At 56.7% G+C, this 13,003-nt stretch overlaps 1 protein-coding gene across 2 annotated transcripts in view; it reads left to right on the top strand.

Moving 5' to 3' along the window:
* The first annotated feature begins 3,892 nt into the window (after window positions 1-3,892).
* The window catches only part of PKN3 (protein kinase N3), an 11,271-nt gene continuing 2,160 nt past the window's right edge, over window positions 3,893-13,003 (top strand). Inside the window, exons 1-16 of one of the 2 annotated variants that reach the window (XM_059410617.1) lie at window positions 3,893-4,425; window positions 6,597-6,837; window positions 7,053-7,198; window positions 7,685-7,796; window positions 7,880-8,007; window positions 8,223-8,406; window positions 9,551-9,697; window positions 9,780-9,889; window positions 9,995-10,138; window positions 10,525-10,600; window positions 10,685-10,847; window positions 11,022-11,124; window positions 11,232-11,299; window positions 11,588-11,651; window positions 11,802-11,893; window positions 12,164-12,340. In XM_059410617.1, coding sequence (XP_059266600.1) covers window positions 4,216-4,425; window positions 6,597-6,837; window positions 7,053-7,198; window positions 7,685-7,796; window positions 7,880-8,007; window positions 8,223-8,406; window positions 9,551-9,697; window positions 9,780-9,889; window positions 9,995-10,138; window positions 10,525-10,600; window positions 10,685-10,847; window positions 11,022-11,124; window positions 11,232-11,299; window positions 11,588-11,651; window positions 11,802-11,893; window positions 12,164-12,340 — 2,165 coding nt within the window. In that variant the 5' untranslated portion in view covers window positions 3,893-4,215. Of the gene's footprint in view, window positions 4,426-5,210; window positions 5,435-6,596; window positions 6,838-7,052; window positions 7,199-7,684; window positions 7,797-7,879; window positions 8,008-8,222; window positions 8,407-9,550; window positions 9,698-9,779; window positions 9,890-9,994; window positions 10,139-10,524; window positions 10,601-10,684; window positions 10,848-11,021; window positions 11,125-11,231; window positions 11,300-11,587; window positions 11,652-11,801; window positions 11,894-12,163; window positions 12,341-13,003 lie in introns of those variants that run through there. The other variant, XM_059410620.1, reaches the window with a different exon arrangement.

Below are 13,003 nucleotides of genomic sequence, written 5' to 3'. Positions count from 1 at the left end.
TAATTTCTGCACAGGTCATGTTTAGTAATACATTACTGTATACCGGTCAGGAATCTTGCTCCAATAAAGGAACATAAAGATTTTTTTTGACTGGGGTCATTCTCCTTGTTTTGTAGAGACATGTTAACTTGCTCTTGGATTGAGATAATAAGGAAGTTCTTCTGTGTGACTTGCATTCATAGTGACTGGGGAAGGGGGGACCGCTCTTCAAATTGTCCAGTATAGCAGAGAGAGCATCTGTACGAAAGGATAGATATAAAGGTCATGGAAAAGAAACTTCTTTTGGAATGTAGTTAGTTCCTGAAGGGATTGAGTATTTTCCTATGAAAGTCTCAACGTTAAAGGATCTCTTGGCTAGCCAAAAAACAAGTAGTCACTTGAATTAATCATTAAGTAGGCCTGTAATATTTGTTTCTCAAACTTACAGCTTACTAAAACGGACACATGGTGAGTTCAGAGCGCTGTCAGGTTATAGGTCACAATATAATCTTAAAATATTCCTTTACTTTTGAGCAGGTGATTTAAGAAAATAGCCCTTAAAAGATAATTTCCTCCCTTGGGGCACTTGGGTGGCTCAGTGGGTTAAAGCCTCTGCCTTCAGCTCAGGTCATGATCTCAGGGTCCTGGGATCGAGCCCCACATAAGGTTCTTTGCTCAGAGGAGAGCCTGCTTTCCCCTCTCTGCCTACTTGTGATCTCTTTCTCTGTCAAATAAATAAAATATTTTTTTAAAAAAGATAATTTCTTCCCAACTATTGAGACCACCTTTGAGACGGCCCCATCTCTGCAAATCTGTGAAGGATCCTAGGCTGTGAGGCAGGCAGGTGGCAATGTTAGTGTACTAGAAAGTGCTACAGAGTAGCAAGGGCGCTTTGTGCTCCATTGCAAGAGGGGTTCTCTGGCTGGCCCTTAGGTGTGTATTGGAAAGTGCCAAATGAGTGGCTTAAAACTCCTTTGGCACAAGGACATTTCAAATGAAAAAGGGCAAGTGTTGGCTATTAAGGTACTTTCTTTGGGAAGAGGACATCTTCCAAAGCTCTGCCAGACTCTGCTAAACTCTGAACAGGGGCACAGAGGATAATGTATCTATCTGGTAATGTATCCTTAGGTTTCATTTCAAATCTGAAGGAATATGTTATTTTAGACCATCCGTGCAGTTGAGGGGGTTTCTCCAAGGATTTCTGATTTCTGAAAGATAACCAACCGTTCCCTGACCTCTGTGACAGGCCCTGCAGTTTGACCCAGCTCTGGCTCTAGGATGTAGAGTTGTAAAGGTCCGCAGAGTCCTGTCTCATTAGGTTGCCATTGGTTTTACATCTGGCCTGTTTCTCTTGTGTAAGTTGTCAGGCTGCCAAAAGTTAGATTTTTGACTTGACGGATTTTGGGGGCCTTTTGGGCTTCAGAGGATTCCTAGCCAATTGTGTTTCTGAACTAATTTGGTAATTTTTATCATTCCTGCTTTATAACAACTGGTTTCAGGGTTTCACTTGGTTCTAGAAACATAGGTTTAGGGGCGCCTGGGTGGCTCAGTGGGTTAAGCCGCTGCCTTCAGCTCAGGTCATGACCTCAGGGTCCTGGGATCAAGTCCTGCATCGGGCTCTCTGCTCAGCAGGGAGCCTGCTTCCTCCTCTCTCTCTGCCTACTTGTGATCTCTGTCTGTCAAATAAATAAATTAAATCTTTAAAAAAAAATAGGTTTAGTTTTTCTGACTTCCTGTTAGGTTTTGGTAGGACGTCTCTCTGCCCATTTCAAGAATGGAATTCTGTCACAAAGGGTGAAAACTCTCAGGGTTTCTGGAGACAAATTCTTTAGGAGATAAATGGACAGCCGTTCCAGTTGTTTAAAGAGGACATCTTACCCCTTGGAAAAACACCCCCCCCCCTAGCCCCAGCAGTGACCATTCCCTTTTGAACATGTATCTGTGTTCATGAAGACCTACAAGTGTGATCAGAGCAAGAATAATGAGTGGAGGGTGCTGTCAACTTTATTAGTTGGTGACGTTGCGTACTCCCACTACCGAAGGGAGGCAAATCTAAACAGATGGATTGAAGTTTCCAATACTGGGGAGGAAAAAGTATAGAAAGGAAAACATTTTTAATGTACCCTGCAAGGAAGTTTTGCATTTATTTTGGGTTGATGTTTATATAGTTTTAACAGCCAATTAGCTGGAGAGTTCAATATCCACTGGATATTGAATGTGAAGTGAACTTCAGTTTTCTCAAGAATTAGTTTCATGAAGTGCCATCAGACAGAATGAAGCTATCTGATCGGACTCCTCCATCAGCCTAGGATTTGGTTTCCTTGTGGGTTTGCCCCGCCTGAGGCTCATGGATTCTGCTACTTCTGACCACCTTTCCTTTATTGACCAGTTAGGCAGTGAAACACATGACAACGTTGGAAAATCATTTTGAGTTTATTCACATAATTCAGCTTTCTTGGCTGTAAAAGTAGATAAATGATGGGAGAGAGATACCTGCTGAAAAGGAGATTGGGGCGCCTGGATGGCTCAGTTAAGTGTCTGCCTTCAGCTCAGGTGGTGATCCCAGGGTCCTGGGATTGAGCCATGCATCGAGCTCTCTGCTCAGCGGGAAGCCTGCTTCTACTTCTCCCACTCCCCCTGTTTGTATCCCCCCCCCCCATCAAATAAATAAAATCTTAAAAAAAAAAAAAGAAAAGAGGAGCTTAGCTTTCCCTCAATCCTATGACCTACAGTCAGGAACTATAGTCTTTTTTGCTTCTAATTTATCCTTAACATTCAGCTCAGTGCAACTTAATAATAACCCATTTAAAAGAGCCTACTATGTGCTATTGTCTAAGCCCTCGGTAACTCTGATGTGCTCATGTGTAAAAGTGTCTTGACTTGCCTCTATGAAGTGTGGGCATGTGCCCCCCCCAGACTAAAGCGAGTTGCCTTTGCATATGTTGGTGTCATTGGTTAATTTCCCATTGCAGAACAACCCAGGATTGTCCATGGCTTGTCAGTATCTCCACTCTGTTGGGGAAGTGGAGAGAATGAAGAGGAACTCACATTTTCTTCAGTAAAAGCACTGGAGGGCGCCTATTCCAAGTCAGCAAATCAGCCATTCAATATTTGACCCCTACTCCCAGCCACTTGGACCAGGCTCCTTCCAGTGAAGTCCTAGTCATAGTGCTGGTTAGCACAGGATCCTAGAATTCCCACACAGGCAAGCCACTGCCAGATGGGTCTGTGCCCACCTGTTGGCTTTCCTGAAATTGGGGCTATTTCCTAAGATGTAAATGTGTCTTCTGTTTGGATGGGTTCTTTAGGGCAAGGAAAGAATGGTGGCTCTGGTTGACCCAGAAAGCTCCACTTTGGTTGAGTGGCGGGGGCCTGAGAGATGTTTGGTTTTATTTATTTATTTTTTAAGATTTTATTTTTAATTATTTAGAGAGAGAGCACAAGCAGGGGGAGAGGCAGAAGCAGACGCCCCCTGAGCAGGGAGCCCAGCGTGGGGCTGGATCCCAGAACCCTGCGGTCATGACGGGAGCCAAAGGCAAGTGCTTAACCATCTGAGCCACCCGGGTACCCCGACATGTTTGGTATCTTCACCTGTCATTTGTAATTTGGCGTGATTTGGGTGAAGCTTTACTTTTTTGAGACGCATACATTCTTAGAGTAGTGACTCTACACAAAGCCAAGACTTCGTGGGGCGACAGGTTTAGAATTAGCCCATTTGACACAAGGACCTAAGACGATGAGTTGAGAAACTTTCGGGGCGGGAAGCAGGTGGTGGCGGGGCAGCCTTCAGGGACCCGGCGGGCCGCACAGCAGGGTCCCGTGGCCGGCAGGCGGCGCTATCGCCGCCCGGCCACCCTTCAGGGCGCTAGAGAGCCCCGGCCCGGCAAATGTCCCTTCCTGCCCTTCTGTCCCGGGCCGGGGGTCCGCGTCACACCGAGCGGGAACCGCGGCCTCAGGAAAGGGACACTGGGCCCCAAAGTCCGCGGGCCGTGGGAGCCGGGGAGGCGCGGGGGCCCCGGGCTGGGGAGTAGGGTCCCGGGCGCTGACCTCTCGCGCCGAGAGGCGGCGCTGATCCCAGGTCCCGCGAGGGCCAGCCGACTTCGGGAGGGGGCGCCCGATCCCGCCGCTCCGGCTGCGCTTCCCGGGAAGTTTCAAGTTTGAAAGTCCTGGCGGAGGGGCCGGGGCTTCCGGAACGGCAGTGGTCGAGAGGAGGGGCCGTGCGGCCGGAGCGGCGCCATGGAGGAGGGGGCGCCGCGGCAGGTGAACTGCGCCGGGAGAGGCCGGGCTGCGGGCGCGGGCCGAGGGGCTCGGGAAGTCTCATGCACGCCGCGGGCGCCCCGAGCTCCGGCCGCGGCCCCGAGACCCGACCCCCAGCCCCTGTCCGGTCCATTCTCAGCCCCGGCCCCGGGCTTCGCTACACCTCGCAGGGCAGAGCTGAGCATGGGGGTGAGTCGTTCAGGTCCCCTGAGAACGTCCCTAAATCACCCCCAAGTGACTCAGAGCCTCCAGTCAGGCCAGCGCAGGAGCACGTCCGAATCCGCAGTCAGGGCCACCGGGATGGGCCCCAAAGTTTCCTAAAATCGGTTCTTCCCCGTGGGACCGTAAGACCATGGGAATCTGTCTGGAAAGCAGAGGGGGGCCGTGGGGGCACACTGGGTCCAGTCCTGGGGGGAGAGGAATGTATGTGCGCTCAGGGGGAAGAAGCCCCGGGGAGGGGACCAATGTCTGCGCACTTGTGGGGGTCCTCCCCAGATCACAAAGGCATGTGGGGATTGGACACGAGAATGGGGGGTTCTGGCCCAACACCTGGGAGGGAACCTTGGGTCCACAGAGGATTCTAGTCCAAATGGCGAGGGGGGAGCCCAGGGCGGGGGGCGCCGGCAGTAGGGGCTCGTGGGCGCAGCAGCCAAAGCTGTGTGTTTGTCTGTCAGTGGGGGGAGGGGGGAGGTCCACCCAGAGCAAATGGGGTGGGGTCCCGGCTGTAGAGCTGATAGGTGGCCTGTGTCCTTGGTAGGATGCCAGAGCAGTTAGGACCATGGGGAATGCCAAAGGTAAAGTGTCCCCCACAAGACTCCTTGAGAACCCCCACCCAGGGTGGTAGGCAGCCTTCAGCACTCCCTCCGCCCCCTCCCACCCCCTTCCTCCGGAGGTCCCGCAGCCTGTTTCAGCCGCGGCTTGTACACATTTTCCTATTTCCTGTGAACCTCCGCCCAACAGCGGCAGCTGGGTGACTCAGGACCCCGGTGGCCGGGCCCCCCGCTCCATGGGATCTTTGTTTGCTCAGGCCTTTGGCTCTGGCCCTCTGGCCTAGGGCCCTCAGAGGATTTCCTGAGTCCCGCCCCTGCCCTCTGACAGCCAGGCCAGCAGGCCGGCGGAGGCTGGGGTCCGGTGGGGGGGTGTCCCTGAGGCTGGGTGGCACCCCTGACTCTGGGCGCACGAGATGGAGACCCAAGAGGTAAGGTGGAGGCCCCAAAGGAGTCCATGGGGAGTGGGGGGCATCGTGGGTCACCCTGGGCTGAGGTCAGCTTTGGCACTGGTTGGTTCAAAATGTTGGCTTCTGAGAAGGAGCCTTTCCTCTTCCTGGCTTCCACCTGGGGTGAAGTGTGAAAAGGCTTCTGATTCCTCCTAGTAGCTGAGCTGGGAATGGCCTCCGGAGCCCTCCTCTGCCCCTCTCTGTGCCTCTGCTTTGCTACCTGCCGGAACATTCCTGGCTCCTACTCAGGCCTCCGACTGCCCTCTGTGTGTGACCTTGGGTGGTTCCCGAGCCTCCTTTCTGGCCGCAGATCTCAGCTGGAATTGCAGCCTTAGAGAGGGCACCCCGACGGGTTGGTGGGCAGAGGGTGGCCTCCCCTTCTTGGTGCTGTGACCTCAGGCAAGTTACCAGCCCTTCTGTGTCTCAGCTTCCCCGTCTGTAAAATGGGGATAGCAACTATACCCACCTCGTGGGGTTGTTGTGAGGATTCGCAAATTAATGTCTGCAAAGCTCGAAACCGACCCCGGCACCATGTACTGTTGTCCCTTGAACAACCCAGGGGTCCGGGGCACTGACCGGCCCCCCGCTCCCCGGGGAAGTTGAAAATGCATGTATAACTTTTGACTCCCCCAGAACTTAACTCCTAACAGCCTACTGGTGACCGGAAGCCTTCCCAATAACATCAACAGTTGACTAACACCTATAACGTGCATCACGTGTACCCTGCACTGTATTCTTACAATAAAGGAAGCTAGAAAAAGAGGAAATGTTATTAAGAAAATCGTTAGGAAGAGAAAATACATTTACAGCTCTGGGCTGTATGTATCGAAAACAATTTGCTTGTAAGTGGACCCATGCGGTTCCAACCCGTGTCGTTCAAGAGTTGGCTGTAGGCAGGACGAATTTTTTCCCTTTCCCTCCTCTCGGAGCAGAGGGCGGGGAGCACGGGTAGGGGATACAGCTTCGGGGTTCGCATCTGGCCCGGGGACACTATCTGGAAGGTCAGAGATGCCGCCCGAGATCGGGGGTGTGGGGGGGCTCCATCCTGGCTGCCGGATGGCACCAGGCACACCTCTCTTTGGGGGGACCCGCGGCCACTGGTGGCTGGGATGGGAGGGGGCGTTACTGCTCTGCCATTCCACAGCCTGGAGCCGACCGGCGGCCCCCTGAGGATGAGAAAGAGGTGATCCGCCGGGCCATCCAGAAGGAGCTGAAGATCAAGGAGGGTGTAGAGAACCTGCGGAGGGTAGCCACAGACCGCCGCCACCTGGGCCACGTGCAGCAGCTCCTGCGTTCCTCCAACCGCCGCCTGGAGCAGCTGCACGGAGAGCTGAGGGCGCTGCACACGCGCATCGTGCTGCCGGACGCCGGGCCGGGCCTGGCCGGTGAGTGGGAAGTCAGCCCCTGGGGGGGGGGGGCGGGAGGTGCTGCGCCCACCCAGCTCCTTGACCTCAGCCTTGACCCCTCTCAGAGCCTCCTCAGGTGTCGCTCTGGCCAGGAAGGGTGGGGAGGGGTGGAGAGAGTGAGGCCCCAGGGCAGGGGCTCTGGGTCTGGGTCAGGGCCTGGGGTCAGGGCTTAAGGGCCCTGCGCCTGTGCACAGAGCCTGTGGCCCCGGGCCCGCCGCCCCCCGTGGAGCAGCCCAGGGCTCGGCACCTAGAGGCTCTCCAGAGGCAGCTGCAGGTGGAGCTGAAGGTGAAGCAGGGGGCGGAGAACATGACCCGCACGTGTGCCACCGGCACACCCAAGGTAAGGCTCCTGGGGTCTGGGGGAAGAGGTGTGGCTCTCAGATTGTTCGGGGAGGGGCTGCCCCAGCCCCTGTTCTGAGAGGGAATGGAGCTGGGCCGGTGACCCTCTAAGGGAGACACAGTCTTAGCCATTCGTCTGATGGGGGAGGCATAGCCCTTAAATCTCAGCTCGGTGGGGCAGGCACAGCTTGACATTCTAATCTAACAGAGAGGGCCCAACTTGGTCTAATGGGGAAACCCCAGGCCATGTTCCCGGCGTAGGAGGGAAGGCACAGTCCTGGCCCCGACTCCTAGTGGGGAGCCCGGTCCTGATGTGATGGGGGAAGCTTGACCCCAGCTCTGGTCTGATGGAGGAGGCCTCCATCTGATGGAATAGGCTCTGCCCCAGACCGAGGCTAACAAGGGAGGCTTGGCTTCAGCTTTGGTCCGACAGGGGAGGCCCCGGGCTGGCCCTGGATCAGTGGGGGCATATGTCATGACCCTACAGGAGAGGAAGCTGCTGGCAGCAGCCCAGCAGATGCTGCGGGACAGCCAGCTGAAGGTGGCCCTGCTAAGGATGAAGATCAGCAGCCTGGAGGCCAGTGGGGCCCGGGAACCAGGTGAGGCTTGGAAAGGCGGGGCTGGGCAGGGCTGAGCAGGGCTGAGCGGGGCGTGGGCCTGAGGGCTGACCCCCTCCTCCCAGGTCCCGAGCTGCTGGCGGAGGAGCTACGACACCGGCTACGCATTGAGGCCGCTGTGGCTGAGGGTGCCAAGAATGTGGTGAAGCTCCTGGGTGGCCGGCGAACGCACGACCGGAAGGCGCTGGCCGAGGTCAGACCGGGGTGCCCCCACTTCGTGACCGCTCCTCTCTGTGGGTCTGCTTGTCCCCACACCACCCTCTGTACCGTGGTCGGGCTGAGCGGGGCAGCAGTGAGGAAACCGGACACACGTTCTCTCTGGCCTTCGTTGTGGGCAGGTGGCCTGAGCCCCTGGGCCTGGCCGCCGCGTTCATGGGCCTGTCCGCCCTGCTTGTTTCTGCTCCGCAGGCTCAGGCCCAGCTCCAGGAGTCCTCCCAGAAGCTGGACCTCCTGCGGCTGGCCTTGGAACAGCTGCTCGAGGGACTTCCTCCCGCTCATCCTCTTCGTGGCCGAGTGGCGCGGGAGCTACGGACCGCTGTGTCTGGGAAGCCCCAGCCCTCGGGGGTGCTTGTGAAGCCCACCGCTGTGACAGGTAGCCGGGAGTTCCTCCCACATCAGGGCTCCCCTTTTCTTCCAGCGAGGGCCCAGAAACAGAAGGGATCGAACTCGAGAAAGAGTTTCAATCCGGGTCCTACCACCCCCTAGCTGCGTGAGCTTGGGCAATGGACTTCTGCTCTCTGGACCCTCAGGTTTTGTTTTTGTTTTTGTTTTTTTAAAGATTTTATTTATTTATTTATTTGACACAGAGAGAGATCACAAGTAGGCAGAGAGGCAGGCAGAGAGAGAAAGAAACAGGCTCCCCACTCAGCAGAGAGCCTGATGCGGGGCTCGATCCCAAGACCCTGAGACCGTGACCTGAGCCGAAGGCAGAGGCTTTAATCCACTGAGCCACCCAGGTGTCCCTGGACCCTTAATTTATTCTTCCCTGTCAAAGGGGGATGACAGCTCCTACTTCATGGGGTTACTGTGAAAGTCAGCGAGTTGTGGCATGGGAAGTGCTAGGCACACTGTTGGCATTGTCCACACACGATTGGCGAAGCCGTTATTTACATGAGTAACCATGACAGTGGTTAAAGCACCCATGTTCGGGGAGCTCACAGCCCTGGCAGCAGTGGTACCCAATCCTGGGCAGTTTGGACTACTAGAAAGTTGTTTTTTTATCCCTGAGCTGGATTTGTCTGAATTGTAGCTGAATTCTAATCAACAAATAATCTAAGCATGCTGACTTTGGAAACCCTGGACTTCCTACCCAGGACATAGGGCCAGCCAGAGAGCCCAGTACCTTCCCTACTCAGAGCTGGTTCAGGGTTATATAGGCCACATCCCATTGTAAACAGAGCTGAGAAGGGGAAGTACAGGGGCTGCATAGGCTCTCTCATCTGGCTTTGGGAATTCAAGGAATGCTTCCTGGAGGAGGTGGTATCTACACTTAGCCTTGAAGGACTTCTGGGAATTGGCCAAGTAGACGAGATGGGCAAGTCAGGGCAGGGCATGGCTTGTTAAAAGACCTAGAATTCATCTGGGAGCTTGGGGCCACCTTATATACTGTCTCCTGTCTAGCCCCCCTTCACCCCCCACTTAAGGTGGGCAAGATCTGGGTTCAGCCATCTTGGGGAGACCTGGGTGTGGCAGAGGGAGAATGACACTTCACGGTGTTCCCCACACTCTCCCCACAGGGACGCTGGAGGTCCGCCTCCTGGGCTGTGAGCAGCTGCTGACAGCTGTCCCTGGACGGTCCCCAGCGGCTGCGCTGGCCGGGAGCCCCTCCCAGGGCTGGCTCCGGGGCAGGGCCAAGCCGCAGCGTGGTGGAGGAGACCTGGCCAGTGAGTACGGGGCCACAGGGAGTGGGGACAGCAGACAACCTCCACTCCTTGTGTGCCCTGAGCTCCCTGTCCGGCCCTGCAGGTGAGGTGCTGTCCGTGCTGAAGGTGGACAATCGTGTCGTGGGCCAGACTGGCTGGGGGCCGGTGGCCAAGCAGTCCTGGGACCAGACCTTTATTGTCCCCCTGGAGCGGGTGAGTCGTGGGGCAGGCAGGTGTGACCTCAAGCATGGGGCAGAAGGCCAGCCAAGTAGGGACATGTGCCATGCCCCACTCCTCAACCTGGCCTCCCCAACGTAGGCCCGGGAGCTGGAGATCGGGGTGCGCTGGCGGGACTGGCGGCAGCTGTGTGGCGTGGCCTTCCTGCGGCTGGAGGACTTCCTGGACAATGCCTGTCACGAGCTCTCCCTCAGTCTGGTGCCCCAGGGCCTGCTCTTTGCCCAGGTGCCCCCTACCCTGCCCTCCGACCTGACTAGCAGGGCCTTCAAGACTAGGTGACCCATCAGAGTGGAAATTGGGGCCCCGAGGGAGGTGGTCTCCAGGAACTAAGGATTCCCAGCCCCTGTCTGAGGACTGCAGGGGAGTCTAGAGGCCCGCATCTCGGTCCTGACTGCCTAGCCTCACATGCGACCCTGGACAAGTCCCTCTCTTCTCTGGACCTCAGTTTCCCCACTGGTACCAATGCAGACAGTGAATCCCTCTCTCTGGGCCCCTCTGGCTCTTGCATCATTGATACTGGGGGCTCAGGCTGGGATCCTAGAGATCAGGGAGGTACCCTGGTGGCAGGGGGGGAGAAGACCGGTCTCCAGCCCTGCCCTCTGCCCCTGCAGGTGACTTTCTGTGACCCTGTCATTGAGAGGAGGCCCCGGCTGCAGAGGCAGAAACGCATTTTCTCCAAACGCCGAGGTGTGGACAGGGAGAGGGCTGTGCATTTAGGAGGCAGGGCAGGGGCCGTTGGGGGCCCTGGGCTGAGCCCCCCTTTTGTCCCAGGTCAGGACTTCCTGAGGGCTTCGCAGATGAACCTCAGCATGGCCGCCTGGGGACGCTTGGTCATGAGCCTGCTGCCTCCCTGCAGCTCCCCAAGCACGATCAGCCCCCCCAAAGTGTGCCCCGAGACCCCGTCCACACCCCGGGCTGACCCTGCCTCGCCCAGGTGAGGAGCCGCCCCAGTCTGCCGCATCCATCTCTCTCCAGGTGCAACTGCTGTCTTTCTGTTCCCGTCACTCCCCCTCCGACCCTCTGTCTGTCTGTCTCTGGCATTGCCGTGCGTCTGTCCCCACGGCTCTTCCATCGGCCTGTGCCCTGCCATTGTCTGTTCTCTCCATAGTCATTTCCCACCCAAGAAGAGCCCCTTGGGAGAAGAGACAAGGCCCCCGCCCAAGCCCCCACGCCTCTACCTGCCCCGGGAGCCGACCCCCGAGGAGATCCCGGTGAGAGGGTGCTGATGGCCCCAGGGGGCTGCTGGGTTAGGGGTGGCGGGGCTGGAGGGAAAGAGGGTGGGAAGCCCGGCTCTGTTTGAGCCCCTCTGCCCTCACAGCGCACCAAACGTCCCCACATGGAGCCTAGGACACGTCTCGGGCCGCCTCCTCCTGCCTCAGCCACCAGGTACCCCCATCGGGCTCACTTTTATGCTTAAGACATTTACCTACTCACTTGGGGTGTCCATTCAGACACCATCTGATGCTCCTTGCTGTCAGGTTCTTACTCACTAAAGCCATATTATTGAGTTCCAGCTGCATTCCAGACTCTAGGAAACCACTGTGCCTGGAACCCCCTACCTCCACCTCCTGCTGTCCAGCATCATTGGTGGGGACAACCCAGGACTGGACATGGAGGGTTTGGAGCAGCTCTTCACGGAGGCCCAGCTCTTGTCCTGTGCCCTCTGTCTTGCAGGAGAGCCCCCCGGCTTCAGGACTTCCGCTGCTTGGCCGTGCTGGGCCGGGGACACTTTGGGAAGGTAGTGGGCCGAGGAGGGGACCATGGGAGGAGGGGAGCAGGCCCCAGCACCTGAGCTGAGAGGACGCTGTGATCCGTGGGGCCGTGGGTGGGGGAAGTAAAGGCTGCCCTGTGCTGTCCACCTGGAGTCTGAGCTCTCTCTGGTCCCCAGGTCCTCCTGGTCCAGTTCAAGGGCACGGGGAAATATTACGCCATCAAAGCGCTCAAGAAGCAGGAGGTGCTGAGCCGGGATGAGATGGAGAGGTGTGTAGTCAGGCCTGTGGGCGTCTGGCGCTGGAGGGGATCCTGGATGGCTGGCCTGGGCCAGGGGCACCAGAAGGCGCTGAGCCAGTCCTGGCTTCTCTTTCTAGCACCCACAGCAGTTAACTGGGTGCCCTTGGCAGGTCCTGCCTTCTCTTGGCCTGATATGTAGAAACCATCATTCTATCACCTGACACTTGGAAGCGCCAGAGGGCCAGGGCTCAGTCAGCAGGGGTCTTCCTTCCCTCCAAACACCCCCTCCCCCCATCACAGCCTGTATTGCGAGAAACGCATCCTGGAGGCCGTGGGCCGCACGGGGCACCCCTTCCTGCTCTCCCTCCTTGCCTGCTTCCAGACCTCCAGCCATGCCTGCTTCGTGACCGAGTTTGCAGCTGGTGGCGACCTCATGATGCAGATCCACGAGGATGTCTTCCCTGAGCCCCAGGCCCGGTGGGTGCCCACCCCTCTTGTCTGCCTCTCCCAGCAAGCCTTTCCCGGTCTCCTCTGCCCCACTCCCTTCCCCCTGATTCCCCCAGGGTGCCCAGCAGCAGAACAGTGTGGAGTCAGGGAAGCCTTGGTTCAAACCCTGGTTGTCGCTCTCGTCAGCTCTCACAGCACCTCTGACCTTGGGCCTCAAGTTTTGGAGCTGTGAACGGGGCGCATGAGAACTAGGTCATAGGCTTGTTGTTGTATGTTTATAAAGTGTAGAGCACCATAACCTGTGACTAGTAAGGGAATGGCAACTGGAGTTATTTCTGTTTTCTTTTTTTCTTAAAGATTTTATTTATTGGTCAGAGTGAGAGAGAGAGCGCACAAGGAGGGGAAGCAGCAGGCAGAGGGAGAGGCAGGCTCCCCGCTGAGCAGGGAGCCTGATGCGGGGCTCGATCCCAGGACCCCGAGATCATGACCTGAGCTGAACAGGGCAGACGCTTAACTGACTGAGCCACCCAGGTGCCCCTGGAGTTATTTCTTGAGTAGCAGAGTTTGAGTCTGCCACTAGCTGTGTGATCCCAGGGGCATCCCTGATCTGAGTCTCAGATCCTCCTTTGAAAAACAGATGCGATGAGTATCAGCGGTGCATGGCTAGGAGGATGTGGGAGAGTAAGGCGTGAG

Source organism: Mustela nigripes, chromosome 9, assembly GCF_022355385.1.
Source record: "Mustela nigripes isolate SB6536 chromosome 9, MUSNIG.SB6536, whole genome shotgun sequence".
NCBI classification, from domain to species: Eukaryota; Metazoa; Chordata; class Mammalia; order Carnivora; family Mustelidae; genus Mustela; species Mustela nigripes.
Note: the sequence above shows the minus strand (reverse complement) of the source record. Positions and strands in the feature narration are given on the sequence as shown.